Raw genomic sequence first — 19775 nt, 5'->3', positions numbered from 1 at the left:
GCTAGATTATGCAAACGCATCCTCAGCAATGTCTAGTACAGGAGGTATGGCTAAAGGCCTGTGCTGGGACAGGAGTAAGAAATCTCTAAGCCTCTTTTTAGAATCAGAGAAATCCTGACTCTCCCAAAAAAAATGCTCCCTGAGAGTATGCAAAGTTTCACCAAAAGAGAAATTATCTGGGGGGAAGCAGAGGGAGTGGAGTCCTCAGCATCAGAATCCTCATAAGTAGATAAGGGTAAATCCTGGTCATCAGAGGAAACAGAAAATTCAGAATCCTGGTCAGAAGTATCATAAACAAACTCAGTCCTAGGTCTCTTAGAGGGGGAAGGCTGGCTTCCTCTGATTAAAGTAATAAGGTCTTCAGCCATTCTTATCATCTGTTCTTTAGGCATAGAGGCCTGACCATGCAGTCTGGGCATCAGTTTTTTAGGCATGGTTCGAGATTTAGGCCTTGAAGAAGAAGATGGCATTGGTTTAATACGCAAGTCAGTAGGCCTGAATGCACCCTCAGAAGCCGGTGCCTGCACAGCGGCTCCAGACCCATCCAAGGTTAAGACATCTGCAGGTTGCACAGTTGAAGCATCTTGCGGCATACCGGACTCTGAATGGGTCTCAGCAGAGGCCTATGAATCAGAAGTAGCAGAACACCTTTGATCATTATAAGTAAAAAACTAAGAGCTCTCATAAAATCATCCAAGGCAAATTTTGAGAGAAAAATCGCCAAGGACTCTAAAGACAATCATAAGGCCTTCTTTAGCTATGTTAGAAACCTAGGAGGAAACTCCCAGATATGCTCAGAATTAGTTCAAAATGATGTGAAAATTACTGAACCTACACACATTGCTAACATACTGGCTGACAGGTTCAGTGCAAACTTCTCCCCTCCCCAAAAGGAGAGATATCTATTCCAGAGGATTGTAGCCCCCAAACATCTCCAACGCCCAGGTGAGAACTGCCCTCACTAAGGCAAAAGCACAGCATCCATGGGACGGATGGTGTCCCCGGCTGTGTGCTTCATGAACTCAACGAGGAATTAAACCCACAGTTAGGACAGCTGTTTAATCTTAGCGTCACCTCAGGATACGTTACCCAAGGAGTGGCGACGCGACTGTGGTCCCACTTCATAAGGGGTGCCTCCACAGACCCTGGAAATTACCGCCCATTAGCTTGACAAGCCTTATCTGCAAAGCCATGGAGAGGATCATAATGGAACTCATAAATAAAGACATAGGGAACTTGCAGACTTTGGATCCAACCCAGTTTGGCTTTGTCAAAGGCAGATCCTGCCTCTTAAACTTGGTTGACTTTTTCGAGACAGTCACCAAGGCCATTGATGAGGGAAGGCAGTCCATACAGCCTACCTCGACCTGGCAAGGCCTTCGACACAATACCCCACTCAGGTATCATCGAAAAACTCATCAGCTTGAATGTAAACCCATACATCACAAGATGGGTTGCAAACTGGCTAAGCGACAGAACCCACAGGGTCAGAGTTGCTGGAGCCATGTCAGACTCAAAGCCTGTCACAAGTGGTGTCCCACAGGGCTCAGTCCTGGGTCCACTCTTGTTCGGCATCTACTTTTCTGAAGTACAAGCAAACACAGGAGGGTTATGGCTGACAAAGTTTGCAGATGACTGCAAACTGGGCGCCATAGTCGAAAACACATCTGACAGATATCCTCCAGAAGGGCCTCACAGAAACGGATAACTGGTGCCAGAGCCATGGCCTGAAGTTAAACGCCAAAAAATGCATAGTCATACCCTTCGGGAAAAACAAGGTTACCCCTAGCTACCATATAGGTGACAATCCACTGAGCACAGAAAAAGTCATCAGGGATCTGGGGACCCAAGTTGACAGTAGTCTTTCGTTTGACACTCATGTTGCTAAAGTATTTAGGAAAACCTTCTATATCGCCCACCTGATCATGAAGGGATTCACATCTAGATCAAGGAGGTCATCGTCCCCTGTACTCATCACTCATTAGACCTATGATTGAGTACAATGCCCCGCTCGGAATGTATCTGACCAGACACCTGATGCAGCTTGAAAGGCCCCAAAAGTTCCTCACCAAAAGGATAAAGGGTCTCAAAATATGTCTTATGCTGCCCGACTGAAAGAACTCCAGCTTTATTCAGTCTCATACCGCTTGCTCAGAGGTGACCTGTGCCTGACATATAAGGCCATGTCAAACCCAGATTTGATGAATATGCTTCACCTCAAAAAATAGATCCCTCAGAACCACCACAAGAGACTTAAACCTTGACACGGTTATAAATAGAGTGCTGGAGGGACAGATTCATCACCCAGACTCCTATGCTGTGGAACAAAATCCCGGTACATGTGAGGCAGAGCATTCAGAATCCTTGTCAAGAGGAATCTTGACCAATGGATCCTAGATCGCAGAGATACCCCAGATTAGTAAAAGGTCTTCAGTGTCACTGCTTGACAGAGGCACAGAAAATGATAGGCATAGTTTTATTCAACTAAAGGGGTGGCGAAGAATAACTATGGCATAGGCTTATAAATGCCCTTGGGCAGATAGCCTAGTATGAACCTATGAACCTATGAACCTATATCAGGGGCTGCGAAAGTGCCTCACCGAGTACCGGCAAATTGGTGACTGGCTTAGGAGAAGCGTCGTCGACAGCTTTGGACCTAGGTGGCCTGTCTCTGTCTTTATCTTTGCGTTTTTTCATAATGTCGGTAGTCGGATGGCTGACCGAAGACATATCAGGATAATTGAATGAGCACCAAAATATTTAGAAGCGTAAATATACTGACAATGGATAGTTTGTGTTTTAAATAAGGCACAAAACCAACAGCGAGGTACATCGTGGTCAGAGCCTAGACAAGGAATACAGTATGAATGAAAATCATTATGAGGTATTTGCTTTCCACAAGTAATGCAATTATTTACTTTTACTGACATCGGTTAAGAGCAAGAAAAAGTTTCCCCAATGGGGTACTTAGCTTTTAATTGAACACTTTGGTTCTGAAACTTGAAAACGAAAATTTCAGGAGTCGGCCAACCGGCACTTGCGAACTGCTTCTGCTTCGGGCAGCGCACAGCAAGAAGGACTGATGTAATGGCATCGGCTGCATGTTTTATACCCCTGACGACCTGATGTCACGGAAGAGGAGACAGCTACCGACGCAGGACCCAAGACTTTGTTAATCAGGCTGACTGAGGGCTACTGCAAGTAGATAACTCAAATGTAATGACTGCAACAGTGAAACACAAAGAACGTCTCAACCTCATTACTACAATTAACAGAACATGCTGGAGGGACAGGTTCATAACCCAGAGACTGCCCATGCTATGGAATAGACTTCCCATACATGTCAAGCAGAGCACCTGACTGACCCTCTTCTTGATGAGTGGATGGGAAACAGAAAATTCACCCCAGGGATAACTCCAGTGGCTTTCCTCGACAGAGGCACTGGGAACTTAGGTCGAGTGGCACTATGCCAGGGTAATCCTATGGCTGGGCTTGTAAAGGCCCCAGGGCCATTAGCCTATTTCACACCTATGAACCTATGAACAATCCAGCCCTGTGACACAGAGGGATAAAGCTTTTCTGAACTCCAGATGACCTTTTTTCGACTAGCAGCACAAGCCTTGGAGAGACCAAGAGGGAGAGGATGGGAATGAGTGGCTGATGTCAGCTCCCCCATTGTATGAGGGGAAAGCAGCCTAGGTTTGCTGGTATAGCAGCATTAAGAGTCTGGTGAGCTCCATGCTGCAAGTGGTATAAAGCTTGGTTTAGAGGTTGCATGTGTTCAGATGCATGCACCTCCTGCACACAGTGGGATTCTGGGAGTTTGTGCACCCTGCTCCAGCATCCTTGATCTCCTCTCCAGCTCCCAGATGTGAGTCAGATTGAGCCCAGTAGAGGCTAAGATTAGTCCGACTGACCCAATGAAAGAGAGGAAGAGCTGATGATAGTTGATGGCCAGTTACAGGGATGTAAAAAAAATAAGATATAAAACAACACATCACAGTTTATAAATCCAAAAACAGGTTCGAAAAACCAGCAACACAGTCCGAGAAGAGTCAAATAACACTATTTATTCCACTGTTTTTAATTGCTTCGAGTTAGAAACTATAGAATTATCAAGTTTATTATTTGAGGCAGGTGAAACAGTTCTGCTCAACACCTCAACTTGTGTAGCCGTCCTGACATCTGAACAGCTGATATTTAAAACAGGCAATTGCTGTGATGCTACGATAACTGCAGGAAGGGATTGACGGAGTTCACATTGAACAGCATCCAACTGCTCCAGTTGTAAAAAAATGGAATCAATTTTACTGTAGAGAGAGTTCAACACGCTGTTGGGGACCGGACCCTGTTGGGAATCCAATAAGTCATCAGCAGCAATGATGTTAGGTCTAAGGACCTCCGGAGTATCACATGGATCAAATGGACTAATGCTGGGTCGCAAACCAGTTGCCATAACAAACTGGGAACACAAACAAGGCAAAAAACTAAATAAATCCAAAAACAGGTTCGAAAAACCAGCAACACAGTCCACGAAGAGTCAAATAACACTATTTATTCCACTGTTTTTAATTGCTTCGAGTTAGAAGCTATAGAATTATCAAGTTTATTATTTGAGGCAGGTGAAACAGTTCTGCTCAACCCCTCAACTTGTGTAGCTGTTCTGACATCTGAACGGCTGATATTTAAAACAGGCTGTTGCTATGCTGCTACGATAACTGCAGGAAGGGATTGACAGAGTTCACGTTGAACAGCGTCCAACTGCTCCAGTCATGAAAAAATGGAATCAATTTTACTGTAGAGAGAGTTCAACACGCTGTTGGGGACCGGACCATGTTGGGAATCCAATAAGTCACCAGCAGCAATGATGTTAGGTCTAAGGACCTCTGGAGTATCACATGGATCAAATGGACTAATGCTGGGTCTCAAAACAGTTGCCATAACAAACTGGGAACACAAACAAGGCAAAAAACTAAATAAATCCAAAAACAGGTTTGAAAAACCAGCAACACAGTCCGACAAGAGTCAAATAACACTATTTATTCCACTGTTTTTAATTGTTTCGAGTTAGAAACTATAGAATTATTAAGTTTATTATTTGAGGCAGGTGAAACAGTTCCGCTCAACACCTCAACTTGTGTAGCCATCCTGACATCTGAACGGCTGATATTTAAAACAGGCTGTTGCTGTGATGCTACGATAACTGCAGGAAGGGACTGATGGAGTTCACGTTGAACAGCATCCAACTGCTCCAGTCGTGAAAAAATGGAATCAATTTTACTGTAGAGAGAGTTCAACACGCTGTTCGGGACTGGACACTGTTGGGAATCCAATAAGTCTCACAGTTTATAAAATATGCCAGTGTTAGGACTATACAAAATGCAGTTCATACATTACATTCAAAAAAGAAATAAAAAGAAAACGTATACAATAAATCCAATACTTACCAAGTGTATTGTGGTTTTGAAATGATGTGTCACTTGCCTAAAAATGAAGAACAAAATCCTTTATTATTTATATTAAGTCATAGCAGCAGAGAATGTAGGAGATTCTATCCTGCTTAAAGACAGCGGTTAGTTATTAGTATAAAATAATACTTCAAAGAAATGTATGCCATGTGACTTAAAATATATAAATAATACAACAAAACAGAGTCCATATGTTAATAATTAACAGTCTCATGTAACTGCAATTATGGAGCACACAACTTTGTATAACTGCAGTTATGGAGTCCACTGAACCTCATATAAAGTGCAGTTGTGTACACTTACCATAAATGTAGATGTTCGAGTGTATTCACTGTTGCAGTCATTACATTTGGGTTATCTGCTTGCAGTAGCCCTCAGTCGGCCTGATAAACAAAGTCTTGGGTCCTGCGTCAGTTACTGTCCCTTCTTCCATGACGTTAGGTCATCAGGGGTATAAAACATGCAGCCGACGCCATTACATCAGTTTTTCTTGCCCTAGATGTCAGGTGCCCCTAATGGGAAACAATTAAATCTATAAATACAAGGATATACCTCCAGTAGAAAAGTAAATACACCAAAAAGCTTTTAGAGCATAGTAAGTGAGAGTAGAGGTATAGCCAAAGGAAGAAAAGGGGGCTGGAGGGAGGGTAACCAGGACTGCAACAGTGAATACACTCGAACATCTACATTTATGGTAAGTGTACACAACTGTACTATGTTCTTCATGTTTCACTGCTGCAGTCATTACATTTGGGTAGATTCCCAAAGCTAAGGTTTGGATGAGGAATTTAAATAGAATTAGGACCATCTATAAGGCCCTGCAAGACTGTAGTGGCAAAACAAGCCCTGGATTTAGAGAAAAATTGGCAAATGACAATGCTTGGTGAAAGTATGTACAGAACTCCAGGTAGCAGCTTCTAGGGTGTCCCTAGTAGGGATGCCCCTGAGAAAGGCTGTAGAGGTAGATGCAGCCCTGGTTGAATGGGGTCTGATGCCCTGTGGGATGGGTTTTCCATGGTGCTTATAGCAGAAATGAATGCACTGGCCTATCCATTTTGAAATGATTTGTTTTGAAATAGCTTTCCCCTCTGTCCCTGCAGCAAATGCCACCAGCAGTTGTTCAGATTTCCTTTGAGGTTTAGTCCTGTCCAAGTAGAATCTAAGCTGTCTGTGCACATCTAAAGAGTGCAGTATACATTCCCCTTTGTTCTGTGGGTTAGGAAAGAAGGTAGGCAAATGAATGGACTGATTAAGAGCCACACTGGATACCACCTTGGGCATGAAGGAGGGATTGCTTCTGAGGGACACCCTGTCTGCATGAAAGATGATGAAAGGTTCCACTGCCATAAGGGCCTGTAATTCAGATACCCTTCTTGCAAAAGTGATTGCCAAAAGGAAAGCTGTTTTCCAGGAAAGAAATTTTAAATCTGCAGTAGCAGCTGGCTCAAAAGGAGGAAGATTGAGTTTCTCCAAGAAAAAGTTAAGATCCCAGGCTGGAGTTGGAGCTCTCCTGGGTGGCCTTACATTTTTGGCCCCTCTGAGGAACTGCTTGACCAGTGGGTGAGAGAAGAGGGGAGGCTCTGTGCTATAATGAGCTGAAATGGCTGAGGCATGAATTTTGATGGAGAAGAAAGACAAGCCTTTATGAAGCATCTCAGTCAAGTATTGTAGAATCTGAGGTAAATTGGGCACTGCTGCGTTCATTCCTTGAGATTGGTTCCAAGCACAGAATCTTTTCCATTTTGCAGCATAAGATTTTCTAGCACTAGGCCTCCTTGCCTCTAAAATGATATCCATAACTGATTTACTGAGGGATGGTAAAGGAGGGATTAGGTAATTAGCCAGGCTGCTAGGTTTAGGGTTTGCAGCTGAAGGTGCAGAATCTGGTTCTCCTGCTGAGACAACAGGGAAAGAGTCTGAGGCAGGTGCCATGGAGCAAAGCTGACACACTGCGCAAGAGTGGGTACCAGTGTTGACGAGGCCAGTCTGGTGCAATTAAAATTGCCCTTGGCTTGTTCTGTTTGATCTTTAGTAGTACCTTGGAGAGCAGAGGCAGAGGAGGAAAGGCATAAACTGATAGGTTTTTCCAGCTGAAGGATAGAACATCCACTTTCCAAGCTTGCTTGTGGGGAATCCTTGTGCAAAATTTGTCCAGTTGATGACTCTGGGGGGAGGCAAACAGGTCTATATCTGGGCTCCTCCATTTGCTTGTCAACATGTTGAAAATCCTTGGTTCCAGTTTCCACTCGTGTGGGTCCATGAGGTTTCTGCTTAGTCCATCTGCCAGTGTATTTAGTTTTCCTGGCAGGAATTCAGCTTGTAGATTCACTTGGTAGCTCAAGGCTGTGTTCCACAATGCCATGGCTAGTCTGCAGAGGGGGTAAGAATGTGTACCCCCTTGCTTGTTTAAGTACCACATGACAGTGGTGTTGTCCGTCTTTACCATTAGTTGTCCTGTAAGAATGTCGTCCTTGAAGGCTGTCAGAGCATTCTGTACAGCTAACATTTCCTTTTGATTTATGGACAGGTGCATTTGACTTGGGTTCCATTTGCCCTGAATGCACTTCCCCTGCCAAGTGAGCCCCACATGCATAGTCTGATGCATCTGTTGTTAGGGTTTGGGCATCAGGGGGTAGTGTGAAAGGTAGTTCCTTGTTTTGGTGGCAGGCCTCTGCCCACCAAAGGAACTCTAGGTGTAGGCAAGGTATGATAGGAATCATTGCTTCTAGATCATGAGAATGTTGACACCATAGGCTTTTTAGATACCATTGTAGTTTCCTCATATGCAGCCTTGCATATGGAATTAGAAGAATGCAGAAGGCCATGAACCCCAAGGCTTGCAGTATTTGCCTTGCAGATAGCTGGGTTTTTGTAGCCACTTGTTAGAAGTAAGTTGTCAAATGTATCCATTTCTCTGGCGTGAGGAAAGCCATCTGGAAAGTTGTATTCAAGCTTGCTCCCAGGAATATAACTTGTTGACAGGGTACCAGGTGGGATTTCTTTTCGTTTATGGTGAACCCCAGACGAGTCAGTACCCTTTGAAAAAGGCCAGATGATTGAAAATAATGTCCTTGCTTTCTGCCTGAATTAAACAATCGTCCAGGTATGGGTATATTTGAATATTTCTTTGCCTGCAAAATGCAATGACTGGAGCTAGGCACGTTGTGAATACCCTGGGTGCAGTAGATAAGCCAAAGGGCAGTGCAGAGAACTGATAGTGTATGTAGCCTGCTTGAAGCATAGGTATCTTCTGCAAGACTCCCTGATAGGGATGTGCAGGTATGCTTCTTTTAAGTCTAGTGTTGCCAACCATGCATCCTTGCCTAGCATAGGAAGCAGCTGGTGAACAGTCAGCATTTTGAATTTTGGAATCACCACAAAGGTGTTTAGAATAGAAAGGTCCAGGATAGGACGCCATGCATTGCCTTTTATGGGTACCAGGAAAAGTTTCACATAGAAACCTTGTCCCTTTTCCTCTTCTGGTACCAACTGAATAGCCCCCATGTTTAAGAGAGAGAGTACCTGATTTTGGGCCTCTGCCCACTGATTTGAGGGTAGATTTGGTCACCCGCTTGGTGTTGGTAACGTATGGAAATGAAATCTGTATCCTTGGGACACTATATTTAAAACCCATTTGTCCTGGGTAATGAGTTCCCAGTTTTTGGCCTGTAGACCAGTCTTTCCGCCTAAAGGAGCATTCATTTGGGAAGTGCTTGGAAATTTTAAAAGCAAGTAATTGAGATACTTTTCCATTGGGGGGAATCTTACTGCTCCCAGGTTTGGGTGCGGAACCCCCCCACTGCATAGTCTTGTGCGTCCCTTGGGACTGAAACCTGGGATTTCTGCTGTGTCTGGGTTTGGCTTGAGAAGACCTGGAGGGGGCTGGAAAGGACCAATTTTTAGAGGGCCAGTGTCTACTAAATCTAGGAGGCTGAACTTGTAAGAAATCTTTAACAGTCTGCATAGATTTAGCTTTTATTTCCATCTTTTTAAGAACTTCCTCAGCCTTGTTGCCAAACAGGCGGTCCTGATTTAAGGCAGCATCCAACAATTTAGCTTTAACATAATCAGGCAAAGATTGCTCCTTAAGCCAAGCATGCTTTCTGAGCACAGACCCAGTAACAGCAGCCCTACAAGAGGCCTCTAATGAATCAAATCTACACTGCAAAGTATGTTTTCCAACCTGTTCAGCAGAATGCATTAAATCCTGTAATTCTTTATTTTCAGCGCAGTCAGGAATTAACATCATTTTCTGTTTAAGCAATCCAATAACATGTTTTTGATACTTTAACATATGAAACTAGCAGTTTAAAGCCCTAATGGCCAACGTTGCAAAAGTGTAAACCTTCTTACCCCATCTATCCAGCGCCCTGGAATCTCTATCAGAGGGGGGAGGATTTTTCTAGCAGTAGAGGCCTTAATGCCTTTGGGTCCCTGTGAAATAGTCTCTGGATCCGCAATAGGATTTTTAAAAAGGAACTTGTGTGAATCAGGAACCCTATAATATCTGTCAGGTTTTCTGGGAGCAGGAGGCAAAGAATCAGGGGCCAAACTAGACTCTGAAAAGGCATCATCAACAATGTCTAGTACAGGAGGTATAGCTAAAGGCCTATGCTGAAGCAGGAGTAAGAAATCCCTAAGCCTCTTTTTTGAATCAGAAAAATCCTGGCTTTCCCAGTGGAAATGCTCCCTTAGAGTATGTAAGGTTTCACCAAAAAAAAAATCCTCTGGAGGGGAAGCAGAGGGAATAGAGTCCTCTGCATCAGAATCCTCATAAGTAGATCAGAGCAAATCCAGATCATCAGAAGAATCAGAAAACTCAGAATCCTGGTCAGAAGATTCATAAACAACTTCAGTCCTAGGCCTCTTAGAAGGGGGAGGTTGGCTTCCCCTGATTAGAAACGAACAAACTGGGCAAGGAAAAAACTGCGAACAAACCAAACAGAAAGGAAAACCAACAGCTTGCAGCAGGACAGGGTAGTAATCCCAAAACAAACCGAACAGAGAGGAAAACCAACAGCTTGCAGCAGGACAGGGTAGTAATCCCAAAACAAACCGAACAGAAAGGAAAACCAACAGCTTGACAGGGTAGTAATCCCAAAACAAACCGAACAGAAAGGAAAACCAACAGCTTGCAGCAGGACAGGGTAGTAATCCCAAAACAAACCGAACAGAAAGGAAAACCAACAGCTTGCAGCAGTGCAGGGTAGTAATCCCAAAACAAACCGAACAGAAAGGATAACCAACAGCTTGCAGCAGGACAGGGTAGTAATCCCAAAACAAACCGAACAGAAAGGAAAACCAACAGCTTGCAGCAGGAAAGGGTAGTAATCCCAAAGACAACGTTTTCAGTAACGTAAAATTGATTTAATAAACAATCTTTCACGTTTTTGTCACTTTAGATGAAGTAACTTCTTTAGAAACAGAAACAAACAGCGGTTACATAATTACTGCTGAATTTAAACATTGTAACATGAAATCATGTGACAAGCATGAGCGGTGAGTTAAAGGTGCAGGAACACAATAATAGTACTAGTACTGTCGAAGTCAGCATTGTAGACTACACACTTCAACAAGACTTCAAAAAGTACAAAAAGTGAAAATAAAATAAGATATACTAAAGTCTATACTTAAAATTAAAACACATGAATGGTCTGAAAAGTAAGTACTGTTAGTGATTACTGTGTTCACCAAAAGGAACATTACAATATACCCAAAAGATTAAATACATTATCGCAAAAGGTTCCTTAGTTTGAGCAAACAAGAGATGTTACAGTTCTCGTTCAGGCCAGGAAAACAGAATGCATTAAGTGCTAACTGCCATTCAAGTTCCCGTACCTCTAAGAGTACTGAATATGGGCCACCCCTAATGTCTGGTAGTAACTGGTCGATAGCTTGAAACATAAAATTATGTCCATTATTTAACGGTGTGTTTTGCTAGATCATTTTCTATTTTATTTTTACTAATCGCATAAGAGTGTTCATAAATTCTCTCGCGAAGCTTCCTGTCCATTTTACCTATGTAGTATGCCGGACAAGAAGCTAAATAAACAACACTCCTGGACTCACAGTTCAACTTGTGGTTAATGTAGAAATTATCTGTGTTCGTTACTCTAAAAGAGTTACCAGTTTTTATATGTCTGCACATCCTACATGCCCCACACGTGAATGTTCCGTTAACTCTAGAGTTAGATCTTATACTTTTAGTTTCAAAGAAACTTTTTAGGTTAATGCCTCTTCTATAGACAATACTAGGTGACTGACCGATTCTATCAATTAAGGAAATATCCTTATAAAGGAAACTCCAATTTTTGTGAAGGATTAATCTGAGCTGTTCACTGTCATTACTGAAAGTAGTTATAAAGGAAGCATTACGTAATGTGGACTGCTTAGTTTGCTGATTCATTCGAAATGTTGTAATAGTAGCTGAATCACCTTCTAATGGCAATGCAAATGGCGTTGCAGCTAGGGTTATAGAACTAGCAGGTGACACTGCAAGATTTACATCACTGTCCACAGAATGTGATGGTAAAAGTGGTTGAACAATACCCCTACTTCGTTTGTTTGTGATTTCTTCAGTTAGTTTTTTTTGTGTTTAACAACTCTGAAATAAATATAGTTCACATTTTACATTAGGTTTCTAGACGATATTTTTGTGATTTTCAAAGGAAATGAGGCAGAAGCTAAACAACTGGTTGACTACTTTAACTCCACTACAACATTCTTTAAATTTACCCATACCTTTCACATTATAAGTATTGACTATCTGGGCGTGAATCTAACTAAAGATATAAAAAATAGGAGATATGTCTCCAAAATTTACATAAAACCTACGTATTGCAATTCTTTTTTGCATTTTTCGAGCGCACACCCTTATAGACAAAAACATTCAATAGTGAAAGGTCAACTCATAAGAGCTGCAAGGATGTGTTCTAATGAATGTGATTTCAACTTCGAATGTCAGCTCTTAAGAGATATGTTTTACAGCAGAGGGTATCCAGTTAGACTAATAGATGAACTAACTGAAGAAATCACAAACAAACGAAGTAGAGGTATTGTTCAACCACTTTTACCATCAAGTTCTGTGGATAGTGATGTAAATCTTGCAGTGTCACCTGCTAGTTCTATAACCCTAGCTGCATCACCAGTTGCATTGCCATTAGAAGGTGATTCAGCTACGATACAAACATTTTGAATGAATCAGCAAACTAAGCAGTCCACATTACGTAATGCTTCCTTTATAACTACTTTCAGTAATGACAGTGAACAGCTCAGATTAATCCTTCACAAAAATTGGAGTTTCCTTTATAAGGATATTTCCTTAATTGATAGAATTGGTCAGTCACCTAGTATTGTCTATAGAAGAGGCATTAACCTAAAAAGTTTCTTTGAAACTAAAAGTATAAGATCTAACTCTAGAGTTAACGGAACATTCACGTGTGGGGCATGTAGGATGTGCAGACATATAAAAACTGGTAACTCTTTTAGAGTAACGAACACAGGTAATTTCTACATTAACCACAAGTTGAACTGTGAGTCCAGGAGTGTTGTTTATTTAGCTTCTTGTAACCTATGTCCCACATACTACATAGGTAAAACGGACAGGAAGCTTCACGAGAGAGTTTATGAACACTCTTATGTGATTAGTAAAAATAAAATAGAAAATGCTCTAGCAAAACACACCTTTAAATAATGGACATAATTTTATGTTTCAAGCTATCGACCAGTTACTACCAGACATTAGGGGTGGCCCATATTCAGTACTCTTAGAGGTACGGGAACTTGAATGGCAGTTAGCACTTAATGCATTCTGTTTTCCTGGCCTGAACAAGAACTGTAACATCTCTTGTTTGCTCAAACTAAGGAACCTTTTGTGATAATGTATTTAATCTTTTGGGTATATTCTAATGTTATTTTATACCCCTGATGACCTGACGTCATGGAAGAAGGGACAGCAACCGACGCAGGACCCAAGACTTTGTTAATCAGGCCGACTGAGGGCTACTGCAAGCAGACAACCCAAATGTAGTGACTGCAACAGTAAAACACGAAGAACATTTGCAATTATGGAGAACTCTGAAGCTCGTATAACTATACTTATGGAGAACACTGAACCTTGTACAACTGCAATTATATAGAACATTGAGCCTTATATAACTGCAGTTATGGAGAACACTGAGCCTCATATAACTGTAATTATGGAGAACACTGATCCTTGTACAACTGCAGTTATGGAGAACACTGATCCTTGTATAACTGCAGTTATGGAGAACAATGAGCCTTGTATAACTACACTTGTGGAGAACACTGAACCTCATATAACTGCAATTGAACACTGAACCTCATATAACTGCAGTTATGGAGAAAACTGATCCTTGTATAACTGCAGTTATGGAGAACACTGATCCTTGTATAACTGCAGTTATGGAGAACACTGATCCTTGTATAACTGCAGTTATGGAGAACAATGAGCCTTTTATAACTACATTTATGGAGAACACTGAACCTCATATAAGTGCAATTGAACACTGAACCTCATATAACTGCAGTTATGGAGAACACTGAGCCTCATATAACTGCAGTTCTGGAGAACACTGAGCCTTGTATAACTGCAGTTATGGAGAACACTGAGCCTTGTATAACTGCAGTTATGGAGAACACTGAGCCTTGTATAACTGCAGTTATGGAGAACACTGAGCCTCATATAACCGCAGTTATGGAGAACACTGAGCCTTGTATAACTGCAGTTATGGAGAACACTGAACCTCATATAACTGCAATTATGGAAAACACTGAGCCTTGTATAACTGCAATTATGGAGAACACTGAACCTCATATAACTGCAATTATGGAGAACACTGAGCCTCATATAACTGTAATTATGGAGAACACTGAGCCTTGTATAACTACACTTATGGAGAACACTGAACCTCATATAACTGCAATTGAACACTGAGCCTCATATAACTGCAATTATGGAGAACACTGAGCCTCATATAACTGCAGTTATAAAGAACCCTTAGCCTTGCATAACTGCAGTTATGGAGAACACTGAGCCTTGTATAACTGCAGTTATGGAGAACACTGAGCCTCATATAACTGCAATTATGGAGAACACTGAGCCTCATATAACTGCAGTTATGGAGAACACTGAACCTCATATAACTGCAATTATGGAGAACACTGAGCCTCATATAACTGCAGTTATAAAGAACCCTGAGCCTTGCATAACTGAAGTTATGGAGAACACTGAGCCTTGTATAACTGCAGTTATGGAGAACACTGAGCCTTGTATAACTGCAGTTATGGAGAACACTGAGTCTTGTATAACTGCAGTTATGGAGAACACTGAGCCTTGTATAACTGCAGTTATGGAGAACACTGAGCCTTGTATAACTGCAGTTATGGAGAACACTGAGTCTTGTATAACTGCAGTTATGGAGAACACTGAGTCTTGTATAACTGCAGTTATGGAGAACACTGAGCCTTGTATAACTGCAGTTATGGACAACACTGAGACTTGTATAACTGCAGTTATGGAGAACACTGAGCCTCATATAACTGCAGTTATGGAGAACAATGAGCCTTGTATAACTGCAGAGCCATAACAGTAAATACTACTGGTGACATGGCTATGCGAGTATACAGAGATGACTGCTGCTTAGTAACCATATCTGCACTTTTTAACCACATGGTCCAGCTTAATTTTAGATAGATGGATGGACAGACAGATAGCTAGCTATATAGATACATAAATAGACAGATAATAAGACAGACAAGTTCATTTACAAGGGGAGGCTAACCCCTATGCATACTATTTTTTAAGTTGCATTGTACTGACCCCACACATACACCTTGGTTAGTAACGGTCCCTCTTGTCTCCGTGGACCGTTTTGATACTACAATCATTGAACTGTTACTACTAGCCCTATCTGCTGTCAGTTTGTCTACATGGTCTGTAATCCACTGCTTGGTAAATCACACATTGCTTGTCATAACATGTTAATCAGCAGAATGGTGACTACATTTTTTTATTTCTCTAAAACTTGCATCTTATAGCTGCAGTTATACTAATGAGGTAGTTTTGCATGTTTGTCCTCAGCTTTTGCTATAACATTATGTATTATCTGGCTTAGTCCATGCTACAGTTTTTTCTGAGATTCCTATTTCTTGGATGAGAAGCCATTTAGAGTAGGTTCACATGCACAGTCATACGAAGCCTGGCTACAGTGCTATTCATTTACATCACACTGCTGTCAGTGGGCATTACACAGTCATATGAAGCCTGGCTACAGTGCTGTTCATTTACATCACACTGCTGTCAGTGGGCATTACACTGCCATGCTGCCCCTACCCACTTCACACTGCTGTCAGTGGGCATTACATAGTCATATGAAGCCTGGCTACAGTGCTGTTCATTTACATCACACTGCTGTCAGTGGGCATTACACTGCCATGCTGCCCCCTACCCACTTCACACTGCTGTCAGTGGGCATTACACAGTCATATGAAGCCTGGCTACAGTGCTGTTCATTTACATCACACTGCTGTCAGTGGGCATTACACTGCCATACTGCCCCCTACCCACATCACACTGCTGTCAGTGGGCATTACACAGTCATATGAAGCCTGGCTACAGTGCTGTTCATTTACATCACACTGCTGTCAGTGGGCATTACACTGCCATACTGCCCGTTACCCACATCACACTGCTGTCAGTGGGCATTACACAGTCATATGAAGCCTGGCTACAGTGCTGTTCATTTACATCACACTGCTGTCAGTGGGCATTACACTGCCATGCTGCCCCCTACCCACTTCACACTGCTGTCAGTGGGCATTACACAGTCATATGAAGCCTGGCTACAGTGCTGTTCATTTACATCACACTGCTGTCAGTGGGCATTACACTGCCATACTGCCCGTTACCCACATCACACTGCTGTCAGTGGGCATTACACAGTCATATGAAGCCTGGCTACAGTGCTGTTCATTTACATCACACTGCTGTCAGTGGGCATTACACAGTCATATGAAGCCTGGCTACAGTGCTGTTCATTTACATCACACTGCTGTCAGTGGGCATTACACTGCCATACTGCCTCCTACATACATCACACTGCTGTCAGTGGGCATTACACAGTCATATGAAGCCTGGCTACAGTGCTGTTCATTTACATCATACTGCTGTCAGTGGGCATTACACTGTCATGCTGCCCCCTACCCACTTCACACTACTGTCAGTGGGCATTACACTGCCATGCTGCCCCTACCCACTTCACACTGCTGTCAGTGGGCATTACACTGCCATGCTGCCCCCTACCCACTTCACACTGCTGTCAGTGGGCATTACACTGTCATATGAAGCCTGGCTACAATGCTGTTCATTTACATCACACTGCTGTCAGTGGGCATTACACTGCCATACTGCCCCCTACCCACTGATGGACATACATGTGGCTGTGCACACCAGGCTACTATTACTCTTCTGCTTCAGACCTGCAGGGTGGACATGGTCTCTTCAGGCACTGAGCCTGCAGGGTGGACATGGTCTCTTCGGGTGGACATGGTCTCTTCAGGCACTGAGTTTAGCAGAGCTCCAGCATGTAAGATTTTCCTCCACCTGCTGTGCAGAGACAACAGGAAGCACTTGCTGTGGGAGTATAAAGGTGTCTGTGAAGACCTCTTTACAAAATAGGTTATTTATTTTTTATTTAATTAGTTGTCTTTGCTTACCGGGAAAGTTTGTCTGGGTAATATCCATTTTCAGCAGAGGCCTGGGGAAAAAAGCTCCAATTTTTACATTGCATTATAGTAAGTTCCAGTTAAACGCAGAGTAGTTACATTGCTATTTACATTTATACAAAAACAGTAGTTACATTTATACATTCTAAGAATTCACCGAGATGGAAGTTACTAAACAGAAAGCCCATGTTCATCTTAGTGGACTGTACATGCAGCAGTTATGTATAACAATTGTTTTGTCATGAACACAAAGTCTTAACCTTGTTATGAGCATGTGCAGGACCAGGACTGGTTAGGATGTTTAAACAGTGGTTTAAAACTATTGCGTTTTATTGACAGACGCCTGGCAGCTGCTTCCCAGTGTGCGTGTTGGAGTGATGCTTCTGGCATCACATCCGCTGGCTAGAGTTGCAGGCATAAACAGAGTGACCTGCAGAGACACCATCCAGACCCCTTCTGCCAGTAGGAAGAAGAGTTAGGGGGAGTGAAACACCTTATTATTTTAAACATTCTGTTCTACAAGAGTTAGGGGGAGTGAAACACCTTATTACTTTAAACATTCTGTTCTACAAGAGTTAGGGGGAGTGAAACACCTTATTATTTTAAACATTCTGTTCTACAAGAGTTAGGGGGAGTGAAACACCTTATTATTTTAAACATTCTGTTCTACAAGAGTTAGGGGGAGTGAAACACCTTATTATTTTAAACATTCTGTTCTACAAGAGTTAGGGGGAGTGAAACACCTTATTATTTTAAACATTCTGTTCTACAAGAGTTAGGGGGAGTGAAACACCTTATTACTTTAAACATTCTGTTCTACAAGAGTTAGGGGGAGTGAAACACCTTATTATTTTAAACATTCTGTTCTACAAGAGTTAGGGGGAGTGAAACACCTTATTATTTTAAACATTATGTTCTACAAGAGTTAGGGGGAGTGAAACACCTTATTATTTTAAACATTCTGTTCTACAAGAGTTAGGGGGAGTGAAACACCTTATTATTTTAAACATTCTGTTCTACAAGAGTTAGGGGGAGTGAAACACCTTATTATTTTAAACATTCTGTTCTACAAGAGTTAGGGGGAGTGAAACACCTTATTACTTTAAACATTCTGTTCTACAAGAGTTAGGGAGAGTGAAACACCTTATTACTTTAAACATTCTGTTCTACAAGAGTTAGGGGGAGTGAAACACCTTATTATTTTAAACATTCTGTTCTACAAGAGTTAGGGGGAGTGAAACACCTTATTATTTTAAACATTCTGTTCTACAAGAGTTAGGGAGAGTGAAACACCTTATTATTTTAAACATTCTGTTCTACAAGAGTTAGGGGGAGTGAAACACCTTATTATTTTAAACATTCTGTTCTACAAGAGTTAGGGAGAGTGAAACACCTTATTACTTTAAACATTCTGTTCTACAAGAGTTAGGGAGAGTGAAACACCTTATTATTTTAAACATTCTGTTCTACAAGAGTTAGGGGGAGTGAAACACCTTATTATTTTAAACATTCTGTTCTACAAGAGTTAGGGGGAGTGAAACACCTTATTATTTTAAACATTCTGTTCTACAAGAGTTAGGGGGAGTGAAACACCTTATTATTTTAAACATTCTGTTCTACAAGAGTTAGGGGGAGTGAAACACCTTATTATTTTAAACATTCTGTTCTACAAGAGTTAGGGGGAGTGAAACACCTTATTATTTTAAACATTCTGTTCTACAAGAGTTAGGGGGAGTGAAACACCTTATTATTTTAAACATTCTGTTCTACAAGAGTTAGGGGGAGTGAAACACCTTATTACTTTAAACATTCTGTTCTACAAAAGTTAGGGAGGGTGAAACACCTTATTATTTTAAACATTCTGTTCTACAAGAGTTAGGGGGAGTGAAACACCTTATTATTTTAAACATTCTGTTCTACAAGAGTTAGGGGGAGTGAAACACCTTATTATTTTAAACATTCTGTTCTACAAGAGTTAGGGGGAGTGAAACACCTTATTATTTTAAACATTCTGTTCTACAAGAGTTAGGGGGAGTGAAACACCTTATTATTTTAAACATTCTGTTCTACAAGAGTTAGGGGGAGTGAAACACCTTATTACTTTAAACATTCTGTTCTACAAGAGTTAGGGGTAGTGAAACACCTTATTACTTTAAACATTCTGTTCTACAAGAGTTAGGGGGAGTGAAACACCTTATTATTTTAAACATTCTGTTCTACAAGAGTTAGGGGGAGTGAAACACCTTATTATTTTAAACATTCTGTTCTACAAGAGTTAGGGAGAGTGAAACACCTTATTATTTTAAACATTCTGTTCTACAAGAGTTAGGGGGAGTGAAACACCTTATTATTTTAAACATTCTGTTCTACAAGAGTTAGGGGGAGTGAAACACCTTATTACTTTAAACATTCTGTTCTACAAGAGTTAGGGGGAGTGAAACACCTTATTACTTTAAACATTCTGTTCTACAAGAGTTAGGGGAGTGAAACACCTTATTACTTTAAACATTCTGTTCTACAAGAGTTAGGGGGAGTGAAACACCTTATTATTTTAAACATTCT

General features: G+C 41.6%; 1 protein-coding gene across 1 annotated transcript in view; it reads right to left on the bottom strand.

Moving 5' to 3' along the window:
- Nucleotides 1-19775, bottom strand: part of LOC122790510 (protein mono-ADP-ribosyltransferase PARP14-like) — an 897392-nt gene that overhangs the window by 797456 nt on the left and 80161 nt on the right. Inside the window, exon 3 of the mRNA XM_044058061.1 lies at nucleotides 5448-5484. Within this exon, the coding sequence (XP_043913996.1) occupies nucleotides 5448-5484 (37 nt within the window). The remainder of the gene's footprint in view (nucleotides 1-5447; nucleotides 5485-19775) is intronic.

The sequence above is a fragment of the Protopterus annectens genome, chromosome 16.part0 (assembly GCF_019279795.1).
Source record: "Protopterus annectens isolate FY-2018-M chromosome 16.part0, PAN1.0, whole genome shotgun sequence".
NCBI lineage: Eukaryota > Metazoa > Chordata > Ceratodontiformes > Protopteridae > Protopterus > Protopterus annectens.
This window is presented reverse-complemented; position numbering and strand designations above follow the sequence as displayed.